The 27,852-nt window shown below is 35.2% G+C and overlaps 1 protein-coding gene across 1 annotated transcript in view; it reads left to right on the forward strand.

Moving 5' to 3' along the window:
* Positions 1-25,522, forward strand: part of LOC143231049 (lymphocyte antigen 75-like) — a 44,937-nt gene extending 19,415 nt beyond the window's left edge. The window contains exon 5 of the mRNA XM_076465554.1: positions 24,866-25,522. Within this exon, the coding sequence (XP_076321669.1) occupies positions 24,866-24,870 (5 nt within the window). The 3' untranslated portion in view covers positions 24,871-25,522. The remainder of the gene's footprint in view (positions 1-24,865) is intronic.
* The last annotated feature ends 2,330 nt before the right edge of the window (positions 25,523-27,852 follow it).

Genomic DNA, 27,852 nt, shown 5'->3' on the forward strand with positions numbered 1-27,852 from the left:
ACGATAATAAACGTTTGCTTGAAACATAAGGGCCTGGCATGGCCAAGCGCGTAACGCGTGCGACTCGTAATCCGAGGGTCGCGGGTTCGCGCCCGCGTTGCGCCAAACATGCTCGCCCTCCCAGCCGTAGAGGCATCATAATGTGACGGTCAATCCCACTATTCGTTGGTAAAAGAGTAGCCCAAGAGTTGGCGGTGGGTGGTGATGACTAGCTGCCTTCCCTCTAGTTTTACACTGCAAAATTAGGGACGGCTAGCACAGATAGCCCTCAAGTAATTTTGTGCGAAATTCCAAAAACCAAACCAAACCAAACCTTAAAACAGGGCCCGGCAAGGCCAAGTGTGTTAAGGCGTGCGACTCGTAATCTGAAGGTCGCGGGTTCGCATCCCCGTCGCGCCAAACATGCTCGCCCTTTCAGCCGTGGAGGCGTTATAATGTGACGGTCAATCCCACTATTCGTTGGTAAAAGAGTAGCCCAAGAGTTGGCGGTGGGTGGTGATGACTAGCTGCCTTCCCTCTAGTCTTACAGTGCAAAATTAGGGATGGCCAGCACAGATAGTCCTCGAGTAGCTTTGTGCGAAATTCCAAAAAACAAACAAACAAACTTGAAACAGCGCAATTTTTTTTTTTTCATTTTAACATAAAAGACAACAATATAAATGTGTAATTAATATTTTTGGCATATATACACATGTATTTGTTTGTATGATTTAGTTATTTTGACGTAATACCTGAAGATTGGTTCAACGGGAGTAAACTGTGCAAATAACTAAACGTTAATGCTCGAAACAATTCGTGGTAGTCTGACTACGCGATTTTTGAATTACACCAAGTGTAAGACATGTGTTGTGTGAATGTGTTTTCAGGAAAATACAGTTATAAAGCAGACAGAAAAGGTGAAGAAATATACACATGTCCATACCGGAGTAAAGGTCGCTCAAGAAAGAAGACAGAAGACATCATGAAGAAAATGACTCATTCAGAGGGGAAACTGTACTCGTCATTGATGTTTTGACATTTACGCTCATCCACACAAGATAACATATGTATGTACATACACACACACACACAAACTCATTTCAAGCCGTCTATATTAACTTCAGAGATGTAATATACAAGAATATATATATTACATACTAGATAGGCGACAGTGAACTATAAAACTATTTAAGATACTTGTTCTGATGTTTTTAAGTCGATGTTTTCATGTGAAGGAATGTTCTCAGAGTCAGGTGTGACATTGAACGATTCATTTATCACGTACGTGAAGCTTACTCGTGAATAAAATATTTTATTGGTACTTGGCAATTCGTTTTTCCCTTACTGAATCTCAAAATAATGTCATTGAAAAGTGAATGTAATTACTGTAACATATCGGAGAAAAGGTCTTGTCGAGAATAGAAACCCCAATGTTGCCCGTCTTCATCAAAGAAAATATTCACACAGTTTAAATAAAACATAAGAGTTGATCCCATAAAAGTTAAAGTTTAAGAATTACATTGGAAAACATAACAGTATAAAATGTAAAAAAATACACAAGTGTCTTGGTATAATCTATATTTAAATAAAAATAAAAACATTACAAACATACCAATAAATTTACTATAAAACTAGCAGAATTAAAAATATACAAATATAACATTTCTAAATTACGTACTACATTTTATTTAACTATCCTTATAAAAAAATTTAAAAAATTAACACTTGTGTAAGTTATATGTTATTACATTGAGTATTAACAGCTAGACCCGGCATGACCAGGTGATTTACATTGAGTATTTTCAGCTAGGCCCGGCATGACCATGTGATTAGTTATTACATTGAGTATTTACAGCTAGGCCCGGCATGACCAGGTGATTTACATTGAGTATTTACAGCTAGGCCCGGCATGACCAAGTGGTTATGGCAATTGACTCGTTATCTGAGGGTCGCGGATTCGAATTCCCGTCACACCAAACGTGCTCACCCATTCAGCCGTGGGGACGTTGTAAGGTGACGGCCAATCCCACTATTCGTTGGTAAAAGTTGGCGGGGGGTGGTGATGACTAGCTGCCTTCCGTCTAGTCTTACATCGCTAAATTAGAGACGACTGGAGCAGATATCCCTCGTGTGGCTCTGCGCAAAATTAAAACCAAAAAAACAAATCAGAATAATAATAATTTTACCACTTTGTGGCTGTTTATTTCTTATAATCTGATGCACATACGAACCTTTCGTTCCTAATTTTTGTAAGAGTATTTAAGTGCTTTCAGAAACATAAGAACAGTGCAGTTGCACCACTATTACCTCTGTGGTAATACCCCGTATTTGGGGGAAAAAAATGGTTAATTGTGTAGTTTTGTGTTTAATAACAAATTAGACTCGCATGATGCGTCCAATGCTAAACCATCTGCCAGTAGACGAAACGAATCAGTTGTTGACCAGCACTGATTGTGTAATTAAAAGGAAATCAAATAACCGTTCAAAACATTTCATGAAATTAATGGAAAAACAACAACGTAATAATCCTTAAGATAACAGTAAAGTGACAATTTTGACAAAGTCAGGGAATTATATTTGATATGATAAATTCTAATGGAAAACTTTTAAAAGTTAAATAAATACGTTGGAGATAACATATGTCCGGATTAGTCTGATACAGAAAAATCGTAGTTGCAATGTATATATAAAGGAAAAATAAAAATATTTTATTGTAATAAAAACTATTTAGGACCGTAATAATCTCCACTGAGCTTTTACAGGGCTAATACTATGGTAGAGTCCGCCCTAGTACAGTGGTAAGTCTACGGATTTACAACGCTAAAATTAGAGGTTCGATTCCCCTCGGTGGGCTCAGCAAGTAGTCCGATGTGGCTTTGCGGTAAGAAAATACACACACATATGATATGGTAGTTATGCATTTATATTTACACGTAATTAAGTTTTATTGTCAGTACTGTTAGTATCTGTAAGGATATAAGACATGGTGGTGCCAGTTAAAACCTTCATCGTGAGACAGTATGTGATGCTCTCCAGCTTTCCATGCTGTCATGTATTGTAAGTTATTGTTATCAACTCTTTCAGGAAGCTCATACTTTCCTATTTTTGCTAAATGCCTCTCTTCAGACGTCTAGAACATACTTTGAATATCGGTTCATAATTCATAGCAAAAGGAATGCATTTTCTGGAATTATATTGTGCAATGTGAAATAGCGTGTGTTATAACTGTGATAAAAGGTAACTAAATTACTCATATAAAAATAATTTAAGTTTAAATGGTAACTGATTATCTAATGTTTAATTCAAGTTTTAAAAATTATATTGGTTAAATTTCTCTTAGACTCTTGTATTTGGTATGTTTGGTGTTTCAAACCTTAACTACGCTTTATACGATACACAGATTAAACTGCCAGGTCGTCAATTCCAAAGTTCAAACATGGCGATTCTTAATTTAAAACTGAAGACGGAAGTATTCATCTTAGAATCCAATAAAAATAAACTTGAATCATCACTTTGTTTTGAGAAATTCTGTATTAGGATGTTGACAAGACACTCTGAGGAAACAGAAGACTGGAACAAGTGTAATATTGAAGCTTACTGATGCCCGCCAGATAAAAACGCAAATTCCGGAAATGAACTACTGAAAATAATTTCGAACTCAGGTAATAAAAGAAACAAACACAAGCAAACAAATAAACAAATCATTCCCAATAACTGTCATTCTGTTAGTTTGTTCTTAGTAGCTGATTTATTATTAATTTGTGCACAAACTGGATGTTAGGGCTAAACAGCTTTTTCTTCGTATACATGAGGTAGATACACAAATGATACCGATTTATTCGATCAAATTCAAACAGAAACGTTAAAGTGTGATATACCAGAATCTAATGATGCATAGTCATCTATTACCACTAGTGCTTCAAATATCATTGATTAAACCATTAACTCATATCAATATGTAAATGTACTTATATAAACACTTCAGATGAGCTCGCCCTTCTCCAGAGGAGATAAACACGTGGCTAAAGTGAGAATAGTTTATTAACGTCGGTAAATGCAACCTTTACCTCTATAAAAGGATTAGTAGACTTTTCAACATTCTGTAACACAAATGAAGAAAACCTGCACTGAAATGTAGCAAAATTAGATAATTATACGTCTGACTGAAAGTATATATATGTATATTCTAAGTTAGTTATGGAAGTAACTGTGAATGATCATCATGTTTAAAATTTAATAAATAATTAAATTCGGCGTTCTATACTTACACAATTAAAAAAAATAAACTTTATTGAAGCCATCAATGGTGTTTACGTTAAAAGAACATTCCACGTGTATATGTTTCGACATTTTCTTCGTTGTCTTCAGGAGTTACTTGTTAGACACAATAATTTACAGTATCGTGCCAAAGTGTTAGGACAAGATAATAGTTTGCCACTTTTTTTCCATTTGATGGTACTAATTTTTCCACGCTCTTACAGAATTAAATTTCAACACTACGGTAATACTTCACTGATCCTGTTGATAAATGAGTGAGCCAGAGTGAGAATACTTATCATTCTTCATAATTCCCATAAGGATTCTGCTTGAATGAACATATTGAGCAACTTTAGGGTCTGAAGTAACTGTATTGGTATCTCATACAGTGTTTTAGTTATCCTAAAAAAAGCTAGCATACGGTACCAGTATATGCTAGAAGAAAGCAATTAAAAAGCACTCCAGAAATAAAACTTTATAAAAAACAGTGTTTAACGCTATATGCTGAGTTTGTTGTCATGTCACTGCACCAAAGGCGTGTAGAATTGTTAGGAGAGCAGCGAGTTCACATAAAAGTTTAATGTGATACTGGTTGGACTTTCCGAGAAACTGCTGCAGACTTGAAATGCTCCCCAAACACTATCAAGTACAAAAAATATCATGAGACCGAGACAGATAAGTTTAAAAATTGGCAAGGAAGGGGCAAAACACTTGAACTCAATTATACTGAGGGACGGAAGGAAAACTCCCAGTGACCTCAAACATGAGATAAACGACCATGTACCAAATGACAGAAAGGTGTCCAGATCTACAGTATTGATAACATTAAACGATAATAGAATATTTAGTCATGTAACAGTTAAAAATCATTTACTTCGATCTCCAAATAGTGTCAAGTGATTGAAATCTGTTAAAAAAGTACAAGAAGTGAACTGTTGATGATTGGAAAAGGGTTATGGACGGTTGAGTCAAAATTTGAAATATTTGGTTCAAAGCATAGGTTGTATGTCTGACAGGGGAATGGTGAAAGATACTCCAATGCATAGCACCTACCATGAAGCATGAGGAAGGTGGTATGATGGTTTGGGTTTTTTTTCTGCTGAAGTGAAAAAAAGATATTTGTAAAATGGGTGTAATAATGGATCAGAGCGAGTACCATTAAATACTAATCAGTCATGGTATACAAAAGTGATTTGCGTGTTCTTCGTAAAGGATTCTACTATCAAGAAAATAATGACCCCCAAACTCTCATCCAACCTATGCAGAGATTACTTAACTAAAAAAAGGTGCTAGAGTCATTCAAATAATGAAAGGCCCCCACAGAGCCCTGATCTTATCCCAACTGACCAAATCTAGGATTCGATAGATCAGAATGTTGGCAAATCAAAGGTTAATTCCAAAGAAAATTTTGACAGTATATTAGAGACATTTGGAGTAACATTCCAAAGGACACTTTGATTAAATATGTTTCAAGAATACCTGAAAGACGGTCTGCAGTTATTGAAGCGAAAGAGGGACACATCACACAAAATATGAACTAGTTACTTAACTCAAACATATCAATTGAGTTTCTGTTGTAATAAATATAAATAAAAATAAAAAGTTGATGTTGTACCTGTGATTTACTTTCCATTGTTCTTTGAAAGTAGCCTGAATTTATTTTTTACTTTGCCTTAACAATATTTCACAGTACTGTATATTTGTTTCCCACATCATGTGATATTACATCTTTATTTGGTTAAACCTATGGTCAAACTTTATAATACATCACATCAAATATCATTGCGCTAACTTGACGGGTTCTGTACCTTTGTTTAAGAGTTGTCGTTGTTTGTTTTTTAGGTTTTATTATTTCTGGTGATTTTCTGATATTTAAAGTTGTAATATTGTGAGGTGGAGCTGAAACTGGATTTTGTTTTCCAATAAAAGTGTCTTATGTTGTTTTTACTTATTCCACTAGAGCCAACTTTTATTATTTCTTATATAACACTTATGTTCCTGTAATCTGAATATTAAACTTATTTCAATTACTCACACGATCACGTTGTCTTATCTAAATCTAAGAATTATCTTCTAATGCCAGTTTTATCGCCGGTATTCCCTAACATTTATCTAATCTCATTTATAAGTTTAAAGATGGGATAAAAGTTTTGTTGTTTCTTAAACGTTTTAAATAATTGATTTGTTAGTTCCTGGAATATAAAGTAAACTTAAACTTTCTTTTCATGTTTTTCATAAATAAATCTTAAAGTAGTATTTTTATCTAACACTGAACCTTTACTAAATTTTGTAAACGCTCTTTTTACCAAACCTGGTTCAAATCCTTATAAAATAATGTTTCCAAGTTATCACATATTCATTTTTTAACTAGTTGGTCTAGAAAATGTAAGCTGTTATTCACTTCAGTTTCATACGTGAATTGTATTGTTTGTGTTTTACTTTTTACATAACTAGAAAATTATTGTAGGTTACTGTCGCCACATGAGGACCCCATGGATAAACCCTCTTTCTGTTTATAATAATTTTAATTTGCTTGTAAAAGTGTGTTTTATACACACACTGTTGTTACATTCAATATATCCATAATTACGACTGCTGGAGATCTGCTTCCTATTCATTTATTTTCAAGGCATCTGATTGCTTCTTCTCCTGGAGCTTAGTAAATAATGATGTTAGATCAAATAACACGCGTAGATCTTTCCTTTTCTAATCGTCTTTGGCCTTACAATGCTACATACTGTGTTTCGATACCTGTGTTGAGCAGATCATATGTAGTCCTTTGTGTAGCTTTGTGCTTAACTACAAAGACACGTTTTCTAACCTTACGTCTTTAATTCACTCTATAAATTCTATTGAATATTTAGCTGTCTATTTGTTCTTATCTCTCAAAAAAAAAACTTTCGTGTTATAACTTTTGCTATTTCATAAGATGATGTACTTACACTTGACTCTACGGATCTAAAATCTATTGTCTCTGCATATTTTGTTATTGCATGAAGCTTTCTCTATTGATAAGCTACAAATAAATCGGCCAGGTGGTAAGGGCGCTCGATTTGTAATTTGACGGTCACGCGTTCGAATCTCTGTCACACAAAACATGTTCGCCATTTTAGCTGTGGGAGCGTTATAATATACAGTCAATCCCACTATTCCTTGGTAAAATAATAGTACAAGAGTGGGCAGCAGATAGTGATGACTAGCTACCTTCCTTCTAGTCTTACACTGCTAAATTAGGGATGGATAGGGCAGATAGCTCTCGTATATCTGTGCGCAAAATTAAAAAACAATTAAAGAAACTATTTTCACTTATATTCGCCCAATTTTCGCTCCAAAACTTAAACTAAGTGTCTGAAAGGCAAGGATTGTAAAGCTGTTTCAGTTTATTTATCACAATGTCTATTCCCCCAATGACACAGTGGTATGTCATTGGACTTACAACGCTAGAAACCGGGCTTCTATACCCGTGGTAGGCAGAGCATAAATAACCCATTGTGTAGCTTTGTGTTTAATTTCAAACAAACACAATCTCTAGTCATTATTAAAAGATTATTATAACCCTAACTTTCTCTAGGAATTTCTTTTACCAGTATTAACTATCCTAGTTCTGTATCTAGCGAGTTTCTTGCAGGCTTCTGGGTGGAAATCGAGTGAGCATCACGAAACACTTGACAAACATCTTGCTACTAAGTATCAGCCCATAGCTTGAAAATGGTCGCAGTACCATTTAAAGTATCAATTGTTCAAACAAAAAACTGTTCTAACTGTAAAATAATCAAGTGGCTATCAATGCAGAATGTATTGAACATACAGAGAATCATCGTCAGACCAGACATTAAAATTTCAGATTATTCACAATCTGATTAGTTTATTCACATATACGAATCTTCAAAATAAAAAATGTAATCACTTACATATATATATATATATATAGTTTACGATCAGAACAGCTGTTTCTTAGAACAAATATGCTCTATGAATACATGATTTAGTAACTTAAACATACCTGACTCCAAGAGAGTCAAGTAGAGGTCGATCAGAAAAGGAAACGTGGAATAACCACTGAGCACAAAACACCTGCACTCGTAGTAGGAACTGGTTTAAAACATTTTTCTGAGAACAACGTTCAATCACAGAGAATACTGGTTTACAGCAGTTTTTCTGAGAACAACTTTCACAGTAGGGATGTAGTATAAGTTGTAACCCGTAACAAGAGGTTATTATATGTTTTAATGCTGTAGTCATCTAGACACAGAATTGAAAAAAAAAGACAGAAATATCAGCATTACTGAAATGTAATGCTTTTTTATGCAAGAAAACAATGCATATTCTGTGTATTTTGTATTCTATAAACAAGTCAACAAAGTGATGATTTATGTGAAGATGGTATAAACAACATAAGTTGTGCAGCCTGTATAGATATTGACTACATATAAAATAATGGACTGAAAGTGTATTGCAGATACACTTGTCTTGTTGTTGTTGTTGACTAGTTGCATGTCCATCCTTTCTAGTTTGCACTATTATAATTTTTCAATTACTCAAGCGTGCTATTAATAGAATGATCATTGTATTCAAAGTAACTTCTTCAATTACACAGATGTCTCAGTAATCTTTGGTCCCAGCATGGCCAGAAGGTCAGGGCGCTCGATTCGTAATCTGAAAGTTGCGGGTTCGAATCCTTGTCACACCAAACATGCTCACCCTTTCAGCAGTGGGGGCGTTATAGTGTGACACTTAGTCCCGCTATTCGAGGGTAAAAGAGTAGCCCAAGAGTTGGCGGTGGTTGGTGATGACTAACTGCTTTCCCTGTAGTCTTATACTGGTAAATAAGGAACGGCTAGCGCAGATAATTCTGGTGTAGCTTTGCGCGATATTCAAAAACAAATAAACAAACAATAATCTAGAGGAACTGCTACGTTAGAAATGCATTTGAATTAATAACATTTCAATATACATCCTGTTGCGAAACATCGTTTGAAAGATTGTAAAGCATAGAATGACATTTCCTTCTGCCATTATCTAATCTTCTGACTTTTATAATTGCTGATTAAACAGTTAATTTAAACCCTCACAATTAGGACGCCAGGTGTCGTGTCTTAGCTGGTCATTAGAAGAAAATGAATCGTTTTTCTGGTTGGATTTTCTTATTTAAGTATGGCTCTTCACAAACAGCTAGATATGCACTAGAAACGTTTTTCTCCTCAGTAACTGAGGTCAGCTCATATAACACAGTACTCTTGTCATCAGAGTCAACTTTCTTTCTCGACTGTCTTTGATTTCAGTTTTCAAAATGTTGTCAATGATGCAGAATTTTAGCTTGTCGACATGATTGATGCGCGTTTATTCACCGTGCAGTTGCTACAACCCATAATTCACTTTATTGAATATCCTATAAACAAGATATGAGCCTGCCTAGTCCGAACTGAATTGTTTTCATACTGCATGTACATGTAATTTTTCTTTATTGTTTTGTCATAACATCACTTTTAACAACTGGTGGCGTTAACCATTTGCTGACATGTGATTTCTCATGTACTGGCTATTACAGAATGCAACCATTCCACATATTCCTGTGATGGGAAATGTACTTCTCATCTGAACATCAGAAGATTTCGAGAACAGCCTGTAGACTTTTATTTCAGTTGTATGGTATGTTGTCATGACATACAGAAGGGGTCATCTCAATTAGTTCAGTTAAGTTTAACAAACTTATCACAAATGTGCTTGGCAATTTGAACCATTTTTAGTCAAACCATCGGAATGAAGGTGATATGGTGAAGCGGATGTTTTCAACACATCCAACATTTAACACAACTCTTCAAGCAATGCTAAATCCTTGATCTGTGTAGATTTATCCAAGGGCACGAAAGTTAACACTTTCTTGACAAACTGTACCAGCACATTCCAGTTATCTCTTCAATGATTTGAAAGAGGATTAGCAATATCCCAAGTGATTCTTTCGAGAGAAGAGTTCATAACTACCTAAAAGAAGTTCCACTGATATGTTCTGTTTTTTCTTCTGGGTAGCACAAATGATATAATGTATATAACATTGCTCAACGTCTTGATATGAATGCAGCCAGAACCACACTTTTAGAAATTAGCAATAATGCGCAACATTTCCTGGTGCCTTCTAATCCTTGCATTATACAAGACTCAAAGTAGTTTTTTGTCTTTGGTTCATCGCAGGCAAGGTACCACATGTAGATAGTTCACAATGCTGGTACAACTTCACTCATACTTAAGCATAAAAATACCAGATACTATTCACATTAGTATTGTGCTTATCGGTTTGTGATGGACATGTGTTACCTTGTCCAATTATATCTGAGCTCTTCACTTTTTCTTTCAAAAGTGCATAACAGATCATTTTTGGTGTCCATTAAAATACAAATTTGTTACTGTTGTTGCTATGATTTTAACTGTTACACAGTGTCCAGCGTCCAGAGATTCAATGAATGGACATGATTCCACACTTCGGCGAGATAATTTGTTGGCATTTCTGTTGGTGTTTTATGAGCAATTATAAATTCGGGTTGTTAAAGTTCATCAGGTGTATTACTGATTGATGAAAGTCATTTCATGCAAGTAATAATAGCAACGATTGACATATATAGCAGTTACTTCTTTGTTGTACAGTAACGACTTTCAAGAGCAATAGGGTACAACTCTTATGCATGACTATGTGCTTCATGCTATCCTGTACTTGTGTCAAAACTGTCTCAATTACTCTAACACTGAAGTCTTTACGCAAGATTAATGGACAATACTGAACAAAGATAGAGAGAAGAGATTAGATGCTGCTGAAATGTGGTTCCTTAGAAGGATGCTAAACATATCATGGACTGAAAGAAAAACAAATGTGGAAGTCATGGAACTGGCAGGATACAAAAGGTCACTCATGAAAACTATAAGAAAGAGACAAATGGAATTTCTAGGACACATCTATAGAAAGAATGGGATAGAGAAACAGATGCTTTGTGGAAAAATATAAGGGAGGAAAAGCAGAAGGTATCAAAGAACTAAATATATCGACAGCCTCAATAACTATGTCACCAAGAACTCAATGAGCAACATCGAGTTGATAAGGAGGATTGACAACAGAGAAGTCTGGCATGCCATGGTCGTCGATGTCTGCCGCAGATTTGACACATGAAGAAGAAGAAGAATGGACAATATTGGCAAGGATAAGATAGCACTGGTGTTTTTACTGAGGCATGTCTCAAGAAATGTAATGCATTTTCACTTCATGCTTCCATACAAGTGCACAGCAACTTTAGCTAGAAAAGACAGTGGTGCAGCTGTTTTGGAGGAGTTAGTACGAACTGATAATAATATAAAATGGAGCTTAAAACCTTTGCTAAGTTGTCGTTTTCTATAAGGATAGCGTTAGGCCTTAACTGTTACGGTATCTTCAGGATCACTGGACACTCGATTTTTATCAGCTTTTTTGACTGAGAAACTGCACTTCTACATTCAAAGTTGTAAACTTTCCCAGTTTAACCTTTACGTCTGCATTCACTCATCGAAGTTCTTAAAATTTAAGTTTGTTTTAATCAGTCAAAAGTGACAGGCAAATTATACAGACTTGCCAATATCTGTAAACCATCACTAATGAACTGAACCAGTAGAAACCTTCCAAAGAATCCAGATATCTAACTGTGCATAGTAAACAAAAAGGCATTGATGTGTGATTCTGTGTTCATTTATTTAAAATCTACATCAAACATAGCACTCTTTCCATCATCTTTTAGACAAACACTACTGGAGACAACAATAATGTTTCCAAGGTTGTATTATTTCTTCCTTTAACATCCACTCGGGCTTTGTTTGAAATGTCCCTAGTACGAGGGCTGTTCAAAAAATACGCGGACTGTTTGAATTGCGCGGCTCCAGTTGGTTCCAGGGGAATCCGCTTGGTGTCGCTAGGTTCGCACAGATCAGCTGATTACGACGCCATTTCCCTATTGCAGATATCTTCATTTGTGTATTAGTTACGCGGTTAAGGGGGAAGTGCGATTTTTTTCGTTTGGCGGATTTCAGAATGAATGACCTGAAGGAGCAACGACTTGCTGTGAAATTTTGTGTTAAACTTGGAAAATCTGCGACTGAAACTTTTGCTATGCTTAACACGGCTTACGGTGATGTTGCTATGAAGCGTACGGCATGTTTCAAGTGGCATGAACGTTTTAAGGATGGTCGACAGTCCATTGAAGATGATGAGCGTCCTGGACGTCCTTCCACGTCAACTGACGACCCACACGTCGACAAAATCAACACCCTGGTGCGGGCAAATCGACGTCTGACTGTCAGGGAGCTTGCTGAAGATTGTGGGATATCAGTTGGATCTTGTTACGAGATTTTGACCGAAAAATTGAAGATGCACCGCGTTGCTGCGAAATTCAGCCCTCAGAACTCGTGAGATTTTGGCCAAACACTCGATCACTGTTCTTCCCCACCCACCCACCCCCTGCTCACCTGACCTTGCTCCTTGCGATTTTTTTTTTGTTCCCCAAACTCAAAAGACCCTTGTAAAAAAGAAGATTTGAGACGATTCCCGAGATTAAGGCAAATGCGACGAAGGAGCTGGAGGACATTACAAAAGAAGCGTACCAGGACTGTTTCAACAATTGGAAACACCGTTGGGATAAGTGTGTGCGTTGGGGAGGAGAGTACTTTGAAGAGGTCCCAGACCTGTAACTTCTAAATAAATTACATTTTGTTTTATGACGTGAGTCCGCGTATTTTTTGAACAGACCTCGTGTTTCAATAAAGCCTGTACAATGGTTGTTTTGTAAGACAACCATCACTTGCATATATATGTGTGTGTGTGTGTGATAATGTATCATTATTATCTAAACGAATTAGTCATCTCGTTCTATAAACTCACCAGGAAACTTTCACTCAAAATACAAAGTTGCCAAGACAAAGTTGGAGACATACTTTCCCACTGATGTCAAGTTTGTCATCTTTTGTCAGAACAAAATTTGCACTAAGTGGCTGAAGTGGTAGAATAATAACAAGCCATTGATGCACAATGTCTTTTACAATGTCAGAATCCATTAAAAGTTCAACCTGGTGTCTAAGTAACATCATTAAAAGTTCATACCATGTAACATCTAATTCATGGTTATTTCAACTAGTTACCATGATGCTTTTATACTAAGTTATATTCTACCGTACAGAAAGTGACTCCCAGAAAAGACATTTATGACAAAGACATCCAGGAAACCCTTAACTTTTAGCAACTTATACAAGTACGTATGTTGCCCCTTGAGATTGGCTCACTTTTTTTTCTAGGTTTGGAAACACAGGACCAAAGTATTAGCTCGTTCGTATATAAGCATAAATCTAAACATTGAGCTCTCTGTCCTGATTTTTACATATCAGCCTCAAGGCACTGTAAGCCTATAGACATACAACTGTGAGACTGGGAGTCAAAAGCAGAAATAAAATAGATAAATAAATTTAAAACTTATTAGCAGAAGAGAGTTGAAGAATACTGGATTTTTTTATAGGATCATTATCTGTTGTTATTTTGCTTTCCAGTATTTTCTTATACACTAACTAAATGACCTTCTTCATCCTTACTTCACCGGTTTCAAATTACTGCTGCAGCAGAAACCCTAAGCACACACCTACACGTGCTTATGATATTTAATGTTTTCTACACTGTATACATTATTCTGCTGAAATATTAGTATTTTGTGGTTTTAAATAGACTCGTACAATGACTTCTGTTGACACTTTGTAATTGGAAATCTGAAACCGTAATGTTACTATCAGGTTTTGTAGGCCGGATTCTTTACAATAGGTGCCTGTTTTTCACAAAATATAAGCGAGCCACACCCTAGCCAGACGTGCATCCACATATTACCTGGCCTTGTGGACGCTTTATAGTGGAATTTAAACATGTTCAAAATGCTTCCCACCAGACCCGTGCAGGTGAAAATGTGATTTATCTAAGAAGATCGGGCCTGGCATGGCCTAGCGCGTTAAGGCGTGCGCTTCGTAATCTGAGGGTGGCGGGTTCGCGCCCGAGTCGCGCCAAACATGTTCGCCCTCCTAGCCGTGGGGGTGTTATAATGTGACGGTCAATCCCACTATTCGTTGGTAAAAGAGTAACCCAAGAGTTGGCGGTGGGTGGTAATGACTAGCTGCCTTCCCTCTAGTCTTACACTGCAAAATTAGGGACGGCTAGCACAGATATCTCTCGAGTAGCTTTGTGCGAAATTCCAAAACAACCAACCAACTCTAAGAAGATCACTTTGCTCCACATTGCTTCACTCCAAGTCAGCATGACCTTTGACCTACTTGAGCCTCATCTTGCTCATCTTGTTGGTGAGAAGTAATGTCTTTCTTGAGCGTCTTACTGAGAGAGTAGCTGAACACAGGCAAGACTAGATGGTGATTGTGGTAACAGTGACACCCCTGAAGTTTCTTTCCATGGTATTTTGAGATTTGTGGACAACAGCCAACTATTCGGTAGGTTTATAGATTTCAGAACATGATCGTTCTTTCTACCTCTTTCCGTCAGTCACTATACACAGCTTGTTTCTCTATATATCTGCATCTAGTAGTTCACAAAGGGATGTCCTTTTTTCTCAAAGAAACAAAGACTGTTTTGCCGTGAAGTTAATTAATTTACGTCCATTGGCCATCGCGAAACCACATACACATTGCAGCAGATAGATTTCTAAACTGATTTTCAGTAAGAACCGATATTTGTAGCCTAGAAATGGCTGATGCGCTAAACAGAATACCGATATGCTGCTGATATAATAAACGTAGTTTGGTATTACTGCATAATCGGTGTAATACATCTACATCCATTAGAACCTCAAAACAGACGATGATTTCGAAGTGTGGAAAAATTGGATGATGCAATACATTTTTCCACAACTATAAAATGTATCGTTTAACCAGTATATCTCAGTTTATTACAACTGACAAATTTTGGAATGAACTATAATGTTTCATTTGATACCATTTCTAAATTCAGTCAGCTTCGAACCAATATCTGTACATACAGATATTGTATGTACAACGCTAACAAAAGAGGTTCAATTCTATTTGGTGAACAAAGCAGATAGCCGGGAAAGGTTCTTCGACCTAATATTAATTGAGAGTTATTAAAACATCGACAATCATTGTATTAGTTTTGGTAATGATGCCTATGTTATTATTATGAAAAAATAAATGATAATTTAAAATTAAGCTTGAATAAGAATGACACATTTAAAAGTCAACTCACACGTTAAGCTGTAGCAATGTTTCTAAGCTAGAAAATAGCTAAAAATTACAGAAGAACATTACATGCGAAAGTACTTTCAAACGTCCAACGGAATATTGTTATTGTGCTATCTAAAGATAAGTGATAAATAAATCGAATTCTTCAGAAAAGTTCGCCCTGGATTAGTAAAATATGCGTTGGGATGTGTGTGTGTGTTTATAGTGAAAACATTACCTTAATTTTGATTTTAAAAAATAATGCCTTTATGATCGTGAAAAACGTAATTTATTAAAATGTATTAAGTGTACTTTCCAAATTTCATTAAAGATGTTCCAGAAAAGCTTTTGAACTGAAAATTACATCGTTTATACGCAATTATGAGCAGATGTGCCCCTTAGCGGGTCAGTGATAAGTCTGAAGGCTCATATCGTAAAAATCGGGGTTTGATACCTATTGTGGCCACAATACAAATATTCTGTTATGTAGTTTTACTCTTAACAATATACGAAAAAGCAAACAAAAACAGTATACTCAACTTGGAGCTTGTTTATTCTTCTTTAAACTAATAGATGGCGCCTAAAGACGTTTAAAGTAACTCAATACTGGAAACATCCAGGCAAAAGTACCATGGTAGATTATTAGGTTCTACCAACCCACAAAATTACCGACTCTTCTAAGTAGCTCTTCGTTTCGTGGAATTACAAAACTGGTTGAAAACAAAATCAGGTTAAAAATAATAAATAGTTACAAAATAAAATCAGTTTGTGAACAAATTACGAGATCAAACGTTGTCAAAGGGCACATCGACAATGTTTTATACACTTAAGAAATTAAGTGTGTTAATCTGTGATATATAATTTGAAAAAGTGTTAAGCATAATGGATTGGCAATAAGTTCAATTAACGCATATACAGTTAATACAAACATAAATTCAATTAATTTATATGTGATTAATACACATACAATTTAAAACAATAGAAAAGATAATAAGCGAAACAATAATTAGGTCTCAAGAAACATTGTATCGTACAATACATTTTAAGTAATACTTCAACTCGTAAATTTCTTTTTACAATAATATATCCAGGTTTAAATGATATTAAAACAATACTGTAATAGTAAGCTATTGACAGCCATATATAGGAATGAGTTACGTTATTTACTGTTTTTATTCACTCAGCTGCTAGTGGACTTCACAAGGTTTGAATCTTTGAATAAGCTTATGAGTTAGTATATATGTGCGCCTCTTACAAAGAACTTAAAACTGTTCATCAATATGTGAAAGACACACAACCTATCTATAGACGCTTACATCATATTGACTGAAAGACACCTAGCTAATCTTATGAATTAATCATAAAGATAAGTTTTGATCACACTGTATGTTTATTACATTTCAACCTTAGCATTTTATCCTCAGCTTTACAACACTCATTCTATACCTTTTATAGGCATGAATCCAGAACCTCAATTAATTAAATAAGGAGCTCTTGATAAGGAGGGGCGAGTAAGTTGCTATGGATGTATGTGTTGAAACGTGTATCTTTGTTATGCATGTTCTTTTGGATTATATGGTGAAAATAATACGAAGTCGATTTCCCTTATAATACGAATTATTTTATTTCTTCAATAATGTTTGCTACAGACTACACTTACTGGTAGGCCTAACTTCACAAACAATATTTCAAACTCTGAAACTGATGTATGTTTAAATCACAAATAACATTAAATTTTCATGAATGTTTTTCTTAATATGCTAATTTTAGTTGTTTTTTGTTTAGAAATAAAGACACCCATTCTGTAGCTTTGTGTTCAACAGCAAACAAATAAAACAAATATTAATATTTAATAGGTTTTGTCTTCAAAAGATTAATTTTTTTGCGTAGAAATTAGCTAGTGATTTTTTTCAAATGTACATCATCAAATTCTTTATCAGGGTTATACGTTCCTTGTAGTATTGACCAATATCACTTGTTTTAATTGTGCTAAATATGTCTACTATTTAGCTCCAAGTCTTTTGAGCTGGAATAGTATGTACCAGAAAACACGAACAACATTTTTGTGAGGATTATTAAAATGATGTTTTATAATAGTGTTACACTTTTTAAGAAGGTTATAAAAAGTAAAATATCAACATGGCTAGCTGAAAGACGAATTTCCACGAATATTTCCAGCTTTCCTATCCGCACAATGTATACTATTAAATTCACTCAACCTAACGTTAGATTTTGTACCTAACGGCTCACCTAAAGAAAATAATACCTTTATATTACAAGTTTAGGATTTTTTTATTATATGTTTAAGGTAACTAGCGTTTCACTATTAAACATATGCAAGGTTAGCTAAAATATTAAAGAAAAAGTCTCTTATCTACCAGTCTGTTAGAGACCACATTGAATATAGGAAGGTGTGTGAAGTTTGTGGGCAGGGCGTATTACAGTGATACATGTGTCGAATTGTGAATTTGGATATCTGTGGTTCACGTTCTATTACCGCAAAAGCGCCCTTCATATTTTGGGTTCGTGGGTTCGTTACAGATGGTGGCGATCATATCCCACTACTAGATTGAAGCAGCTATCCGTGCTAGTCTTTTCTAATTTTGAGTCAATAAACTAAAGGAAAGGCAACTAAACGAGCCAGCAACAACACAACACCCTTAACCTGTTGACTGACAAGTATTTCAGCTGCTACAATACAGCTCTAATGATTCTTCATTTTATAACTTTTTGTGACGCCATTTTGGAACGAAAGTGAAACAATTTGTAAGTAGGTCAAATAATGCATGTATGGTGCCGGCATCTATCGTTGAAGTAAGTATTATTGAGAACGAAATAACTCGTCCGTAGCACTGTTTGTTTTTTGAATTTCGCGCAAAGCTACTCGAGGGCTATCTGTGCTAGTCGTCCCCAATTTAGCAGTGTAAGACTAGAAGGAAGGCAGCTAGTCATTACCACCCACCGCTAACTCTTGGGCTACTCTTTTACCAACGAATAGTGGGATTGATCGTAACATTATAACGCCCCCACAGCTGAACGGGCGGGCATGTTTGGTGCGACCAGGATTCGAACTCGCGACTCTCGGATTACGAGTCAAACGCCTTAACACGCCTGGCCAAGCCAAGCCTCCGTGGCACTGTGTTACTGATCGGCTTGGACGAGTTATCTCGTCTACGGCACTGAACAGGTTAAAGTAGTTCAGCGTAAATTTTCAAAACAAACGTGAAGATTGAGAAAAATGGATTAAAACACTCGCTAACTTCAAGTGAAAATCAACAAAACGTCATAATAGTAACATGTTTAGTGTGTGTATCGTTTAGTATATAAAATGCTTATACATGATAAATTTAACTTTCTCTTTGAAAGAAAATATTTACGACTTGTAATTTTAATATACATTTTACTTTTCCTGTTACTGTTTAAGATATTTTTTGAACGAAAGGCCTGACATGTTGAACTTCGCGCAACGCTACTAGGAGGCTATCTGCTCTAGCTATCCCTAATTTTGAAGTGATGGAAAATAGTGAAGGCATCTAGTCAAAACCACCCATCTTCAACTGTTGGGCTGCTTTGTACCAACGAATAGTGGGATTAACTCTAACATTATATCGCTCCCACGTCTGAAAAAACAACTATGTTCGTTAAAGGGTTTCGATCCCGCGACTTACAGATTATTAATTGAACGCCCTAACCACCAGGTCACGCCAAGTTACTGAACGAAAAGACGTTTTCCAGAACCCTTTGGGATCTTCGTGTAATCCTTCGTGAAGAAAAAAAAAAATAGTGTTCACTTTGAATTTTGCTTTGTTCCATTTGTTCATAAGGACATATTATTAAACGTAGCGTCAGAGTAAAGAAAAGAGCAATGTAATAAGTACCAATAATATTGAGGCACTTCGTTTACTTTCATGATATTGATGTCGGCTTTTATGTATTTGTTTACAAGTAGATAATAAGCCTTTTAAAGATAAAACTCAAGGAACTGTGAATATAGAACAAGCTTGAAGCTTTAACGTGTATCGTCTTTCGTATTTTATATTAAATAAAATTAATCTTCTCGTCCGCCAGTGGAAGCTTTTGTACAATAATACAATAGTTTTTTTCATTTTTTGTTTTTTTATTAAAAAAGATACTCGAGGGTTTGTTTGTTTTGAATTTCACGCAAAGCTAAATTAGGGTTATCTGAGCTAGCCCTCGCTGATATAGTCGTGTAAGACTAAAGGGAAGGCTGAAAGAGCGAGCATGTTTGGTGTGACGGAATTCGAACTAGCGACCCTTAGATTACGAATCGAGTTCCCTAATCACCTAGCCACGTCGAACTCACGATGGTTTGTATGATACCGTCATAATACGTACGGATGCATGTGTTATTTCGTCAAATAAGTGGCGGATCTTCAAAGAATGAGAAGATATTCGAGGACCACAATGACGGATACAGCGAGTCCTCTAGTACAAATGAATAGAATATCAACAAATGTGACCAGTACAGAATATTTCGTATTTTCTATCTTAATGGTACCTTATACGCACGTGGGCTAAACGGGCGGATCAGGCACCCTTAGAATCATGTACGACCGTCTCTAATTTTGAATTAGCGACAAGAAGGATGACAGCCAGTCAACAACATCCGTCGCCATAAGGGATTTATCTGACTCTTTGAACCGAATAACGTAATTAACTTTCACTTGTATAACGTGTCGTCCATAGTTGACAGTGCGGAACGTGTTCAGTCTCACCACGGTTCGAACTTGCTATGCGCAATCAGTAACACTAATTAACATATAATACATCCCTTCCTCTGTCTAGTCCCCCGCTGGTACAAAGGTAAGTTTACGGATTTACAACATTAAAATCAGGGGTTCAATTCCCTTTGGTGGACTCAGCAGATAGCCCGATGTGGCTTTCCTATAAAAAAAAACAACACTAATTAACAACCTAACAATCCTGTACCCGTTTACACTCATGTCCATAAGACACATAACTGGCAACGGTCAGTTGCAAACTCTCTTTGTTAACCTGAAGGTGACCAACGAAGGTTGAGTCGTTGTTCTCTACTTTATTTTAATAAAATTTTAAAGACCCATACCAACCGTTTTGATATACAGATACTATCATAATTCTTACTCAAAAGTCTTGTTTAACTTGCATTGCCAACTTTAGAAAGACAATGGCCATGTTTTTCATTGTCTCGTGGATAATGACAAGAAGAACTATTTATGCGTAGCGATACTATTATAATGAGTTTTTGATTTCTGTTAACAAAGAAAATATTACTCTGATTATAGAGTTCATCATGTCCTAAGCCTAACCAGGAAGAGAAAGCTCTCACAATAATTTCACTTCGGTTACCGCCGAGAAAAAGAAACTGTTGGAAGACACATAAGTGTCTTAGAAACATTGTTTTGGTTTTTCTAGTTATTTCTGAACACTGTTGGAATCTGTTGGTGAGAAATTTTGAACAAAGCACATGCGATCTTACATGCTAGAAACATTATAACTTTAAAACTAACGTGGGTGGAGATTTAGAGAGATGAAATAAATCGTGTTATCATATAATTAAGTTTAGCGTATCGGTGGACGCACAAAGAGGGTCACAGCGGTCAGATATTAGTAAAGATATATAATGTAAGTTTATCAAGTGACGATGATGAGACAAAATACCCAAAAACTATTAATCAGACCTACGTAGTTTCCTGCTATCACGAATACTGCATTAGAGGTTCTGTATACAGTTGGTCTTGAATAATTATGAATAAGATAAGGATAAACAAAAACCTGTCTGATAGCATCATATCAACGCTGTGTAATATCTGTACAGTTTACGGTGATAGCCATAAGGAACTACTCAAAGGCGTACCTCCATCGTGTTCAACATTTGGCCAACCTCACCCCTGCTGAAGGAGGGCAGCATTATGTTTTATAAAAAAGGAGGAAGGGGTCAGTCACCTGCACAGTCTACAGTCACTTGCACAGACTATTAGAGTTAAAATGAAGCCCTTCACATTTCCTCATTCACGTAAAATTTAAAACAAATAATTTGAGTTTTCATAATTTATACAACATTAATTAATCATGCTTTTAAAATTTTTTAACACTTTAAACTTAATAATAATATTTACCTCTGCTGTAAAACCTCACAAAAATGATTTGCTTGAAACCCTGTAAGAAACTAAATTTAATTAGACTTTGATTTTACATTGTTTTTATTTGTACACCACAACAACTGTGGTTTCGTGTGAATATATTGACTGAACTATTGGAACAAATAGTTTTGAAAGGTAACGTATGAATTTCTTTTTTTATAGCGTTATAGGAAACGATCTAATTATTCACATACCAGAAATAGTATTATATTTTTATCTAATTTGACATACTTTACACTCTGGTTTACATACGCGGACTGTTGATGCTTTGAGCTGATAGTGATTTCGAATTTATCTAGAAATACACAATGTGATTACCAAAAACCAATAACTGTAACAATTCAAAACAAGGATTAAATATTTGTTTGGAAATAAATTTGATATTTAAAAAAAAGTCAAAGTTGTACGGCCGGTATAATTAAATAATATTTGGAACCTATTCAAAACAGTGTTTCGCATAGACCAGTTTTTAATGAATGTTGTTTTTGTATAAATGTAGAAATAGACATATAAAGTGTTGCAAGATTTTAAAATAAAAAAATAAAGTTTTCTGTTCTATTACTGACATTTTTTCCCTCTCATACTTTGCATCAGAAGTTCTCGTATGAATATTTTGTATATTTTTGAATGAAGAGGCTATGCTTGAAAACTAATTAAAATGCTTTTTACTCATACTGTATGCCAATACAGTGTTAATCAACTGCATCTATGATAAATAAATTGTTAAATATCAGCGCATATACACTAAATAACATTTTAATATTATCTTACCTTAAAGGGTTTGTTGTTGTTGTTTTCGGTAGCCCCAAAGCATATTTGGAATTGTTTGTTATTTAAGGCTGAAGGATTATCAGAAGAGGATTTAATAAGATTTTTGAAAGTAATTTCTCCATTGTGTACTTCCCTCGGGGAAATCCCGTAAATTATTTGAAAATAAGTGCTTCTGTCCTTTCAAAAGTTATTTCGAAATTATCTGCATTTTTTTGTTTTTGAAATAATGAAGAGCTTAACTGTTTTTCAATGTGAAACATATTAGGTTCATAGTAATAATTAGAGTTTTGTTTTTGAGGCATACCTTCTCTCATAAGCTTTGTTTTGTACGTAGTAAAGAACTTCGCATAAAGGATACTCTTTGTGATTGGTCATAGTGAATATTATTTAGTTAGCACAGTAAGAAAATCCACGTACTGCACTTGCAGACAGTGGGTGCGTCGTAAATGTGACCGTTAAATCCCAATATTCAATTTGAGTAGCCAATGAGTTGGCAATATGTGCTGTTGACTTAGCGTCTTTTCTGTTGTCTATCATTCATGAAGATGGACTTTTAACGCATACAGACCTTTGTGTAATTTTGTGCAAATATTCGAATCAACCAAGCCGTCTTTTGGTTAGAATTTCCAAACAGAGTTCCTATTCAGTTAAGAAGCGATGTAACTCGAAACTTCAGTTTTCAGTTGATGGGATGGTTTCATCACTAAGGAAGATATATATATATCTCACTATTTAAAAAGTTAAAGGTCCGGTATGGCCATGTGACTAGGGCGTTCGACTCGCAATCTGAGGGTTGCAAGTTTGAATATCCGTCTCACCAAATCTTTCAGCCGTGGGATCGTTATAAAATACGGTCCATCCCACTATTCGTTGGTAAACAGCCTACGAGTTGGTAAGGGTTGATGGTGGTAACGACTAGCTGCTTTCCCTTTGGTCTCTCACTGCTAAATTAGGGACGGTTAGCATAGATAGCTCTCGTGTACCTTTACGCGAAATTCAAACCAAACGAAAGCAAAAAACAGTCTTTTGTCAACTGAGAGGTGATGCAGCTCGAAAAACCAGTTTTCAGCTAATGGGGTGGTTGTCAAGTGCTAGGAACTACAATAAATATAATATGTATAAGAAATGTTTTTGCTTCTAGCGAGCTTAGCCCCTTGTATCGAATGTTATTCAACCTAGTCGTTAATGAATTTTATTTTTTTAGATAAAGTTCAGTAATTACAGTTTTCAACAATTTTTTTTGCTGGATTTGTGTTGTACTAAATAATCCACATTTTAAACAATATGTGGTCAAGAAGATATAAAATATAGACTCCAAGTGACACAGTGGTAAGTCTGTGAACATAATAACGCTAACAACCGGGTTTTAATACCTCGTATATCATAACTAGCTTATTTTGTGATTTTTTTGTTAATTACCGTATCCTACTTTTTTGCAGTTTTCACTATTAAAACATTCACATTTCATCATACAGTTAAATATCAAAATGTTTTTGTTTCTTTTTTATTGCATGGTTATCATTATATTAACATTCAATCACCTGATGTGAATACTTGTTTAATGTTGCCAGTTCTTGTTAGATCAAAAACTAGAAGCACGTGAGGTATGTCTCATTTACTCTTGGGTCAAGTAATACTTATATGTGTGTGAGAAATGGGGTTGATAATACAAAGTTACTTAACCACTTGTCACGTGTTTAGTACCTGTATTCACATATGATGAGTGAAACGTAAACAACTTTTACATATTACATTACCAACGTGGGAACGACTTGTTTTTCTTCTCCCTACATTTTCACGTTATGTTATTGCATTTTAGGAGACGTCAAAAGTGACCATTCAAAATGTATTATGAGTATACGGAAATTTCTCAGTCGCAAACAAAACGTTATATGGTAATTTAGAATTATAACGCCCTCCAGCCTTTGAACCTCAGTTGCTCTTTGGTAGTCACAGAAACTTAAATCTAGTGCTGCCAAAAATACAGAACGTGACGCTATAATTTTATATTCATAACCTTGTTTGCTAATGTGTTTCTTCAGTCCGACATGAACTTTGTTATAAACCACATACACTGAACTACTACTAACTTAAGGCTTACTTAGGCCTACATGTGTTATGATTTCGAAACCTACCTAAAAAACAAAATACCTGGCGACGCCTGTGTATATATCATAGAGCATGAATAATAGTTCAAGACTTATCGAGACGATCGTGCTTAAGCTACTTATATGCTAGTAAAGAATTTATTTTCTTATCTTTTGTAAGGAATAACAATAGAAGGTGGTTCTAAAAGAAATGAAATGATTTTCTTACTACAAATAGCAGTAGAACAACAATATTCATTTTCAATGACATATATATAAAGAATTGTACATCCTATGTCAATTCTCCCCATAATTTGTATGGGTTTTTTTACAATTAACGCACGAATAAAGCCTTTCTAGAAACATTTTTTGGGTTTTTGTTTTGTTTATTTATTGTAGTGTAACTACACAAGTGACCATACAGTCAAGAAGTTCATGCCAATTAACTTGGGCAGTCATCAGCTCTGAAGGACTAGGTCTACATCACTTTACACGCTACTTCAATGGTCCTCGTATCACACCCTCACCATCACATACCACTTCAGCGAGCACGATGTGATGTGTTTCACATGAAGGAGACGCCTTCGCTTCTCTTAATATCCTGGGGTGCACACGAGTTCTGGTGTTTTGTTTGATCTTCGATGAGCCTTGAGTGAACGATCGTCTGTGTGACTAGTATGACTAGACGCCTTTTGATGTAATTATGTTTTTTAGGTCTGAGAATCTACTTTTCTGTCTCCGAGCTAGCATTGTACAGTGACTTTAATCGTAAAATTTTAGCTGTGTGATTAAATGGATCTACTGTCGTTAAAATAAAATGTGTTGAATGTCAAGCTAATTGTATTTGAAAATAACATTCCTGGTAGTTCTCTCAAATCTTGACTTTTCTGCTTGTGTTAACTTTCAAAGAGTTGCTAACCTTTGATAACCAATAAACACGACATTTTTACCCACATTTTGTTGACTACACGACTACATTTCACTGTGACCATGGTAATAATGTCAATATAGCTGATATAAGCAGCAGATAACACTAACAATCTATACTACGTTTAAATAAACTGCATTTAACTTCAGGGCCAAATACTGTTGCTTTTTATAAGGTTGGTAGTATTCGAATCCTTTTCTCCCCAACCCACCGGAAAGGGTTAATTTCTAAACTTTCGTTGATTGATTTATTCAAATTTACCTTTACCATATAATTTTAGTTTTTGAATAATTGGCTGCACATTATGACTGTCCAATATCGCCACCGTCTTGTTAGCCTTTTTTTTTTTTTGGCCCGGCATGGCCAGGTGGGTTAAGGCGTTCGACTCTTAATTCGAGGGTCGCGGTTTCGAATATCGGTTGCACCAAACATGCTCGCCCTTTCAGCCGTGGGGGCGTTATAATGTGACGGTCAATCCCACTATTTTGCGCGAAATGCAAAAACAAATAAAAACAAGTTAGCCTTTATTCTTTTTTTTTTGCATTCTAATCAATGGAACAAGTAAGTTGCTTTTAAATACTACGCATGCGAAAATATTTTAAAAAAACATACTTTACAGTATTAACAAAAATGCAATTATATGTCTTTCATTAAAAAAATCTTCAACTAAGATCAATAATTTTGTCTAATCATACGTTATATTCACTAAGGATATTGTGAAAAATCGATATCATATTCTCATTATACCAGTGTGCTGTAAGTTTAGCTCAACCGTGAGTGTATGTATGTATCACAAAGTGAAAATAAATTTACTTAGTTAGAATATAAGGAAAAATACATCTCGGTCGTTGTGATTGTCATGAACAAACTTCAAAACCCAAGAAACACACACACAAATAGGCGCTTTTCTTTATAGTATAATTGCGACTTATCTAAACAATCCGCACTGACTTCTACTTTCGCAAGTCTTTGAAGCATCAAAGAAACGTAATTACGGATACCTTCGTGATCCTTTGAAGAAGGGAAGATAAACGAGTAACTACAAATGAACTGTAACGGCCGAGCGGTGCTTTCGCATTGTTCATTGACAGAGAAAATTCATGATTTACTTTGTCTTGGAATGTTGTGTTTGGAAAATTATTGACAATCAATTTGGTAACGGTAGGTTGTACGTGACATATTTCATTTTCCCAAGACATATACGTACTGATGTACAGCTGAAATCCAGTGAAAAAATAAAAATCAGTCGCATGAGAAGGTCTCATTTAAAGGAAGTTTGTCAACCAGAAATTCCAAAACTTATATCAACCTAATCTGAAAAATGATCCACCCTATCTTATAATCAGAAATATCGTGAGATTAGGTTCTGAGTTTTATTCCCCCGTCTACAGGCACTATAGGTTTCAACCTTACGAAGAGCGCAATCTATGTGGTTTTAATTAAGAGTGTATTTAGAGAATAATTGCAGTCATGGAAAGAAGAAACACTACGATCTGCCCTTTCAGTTTTAAATATCTACATTTCAATTGGATCCTGATCACGTATAATTGAATGTATAAAACGTTTATGAAATCGTTGTTCGTTTCGTGAGAGAAAAAAATCTTAATGAACAGCCTAATGAACAACTATTTTTGTTTTCAAGAGAAAATGAGCACATAACCCTTTCCTCGAACTTCAATATTTTCAAATATTACACATGTTATGAAAAAGGTTGTTATTATTTGTATTTAGAAATACAATAACCGAAACATTATTTATTATTTAATAGATTAACACAGTTATTGTGAAGTTACTTTATCTTAAGTGTTTTGAATAATATTTGTATATTTTGTTGTAAAGCGTATTTTTTCCTAATTGGTCAAACATTTATACTCGTATCAAGTGAGTGAGTGTTCAGAATTAAGTACAAAACTACACAAAATAGATATTTGTTCTCTGCCCACAACGGGTATCGAAACTCGGTTTTTAGCAGTGTGAGTCCGCAGACATAACCGCTTTGTTACTTGCGGGCCCTTATACCGACAACATTACTTTGAACGATTTATGATTTCTAATATTAAAAACAAATTTTTTTCTTAGACAAAGCCCTTAGAACCCACGCACGTGCTTGAAGGGTGTTTAAAATTCATAAGATTGTGACCTTTACTGAATTAACAACACGTTGTTGTTTATAAAATTTATTGTGTTATTTAAACCTCTATTACTTTTACAGTTTAGAACAATATGTTTTATGTTATACTATTCAGTAGAAGAAGCAATTCAAACACGTAACTGTTGTTTGTTAGAAGCACAAAGCTCTACAAAGGATTATTTGTGCTTTGCCCACGACGGGTATCGAAACCGGTTTTTAGCGTTGTAAGTATGCAGATATACCGCTGTACCATTGGGGGAACGAAACGAGTAGCCATAAATGTAAGCATTACCCAAGTAGTAATGACAAGTTTAGTGTTAGAACTAA

This window comes from Tachypleus tridentatus, chromosome 10 (genome assembly GCF_004210375.1).
Source record: "Tachypleus tridentatus isolate NWPU-2018 chromosome 10, ASM421037v1, whole genome shotgun sequence".
Taxonomy (NCBI): domain Eukaryota; kingdom Metazoa; phylum Arthropoda; class Merostomata; order Xiphosura; family Limulidae; genus Tachypleus; species Tachypleus tridentatus.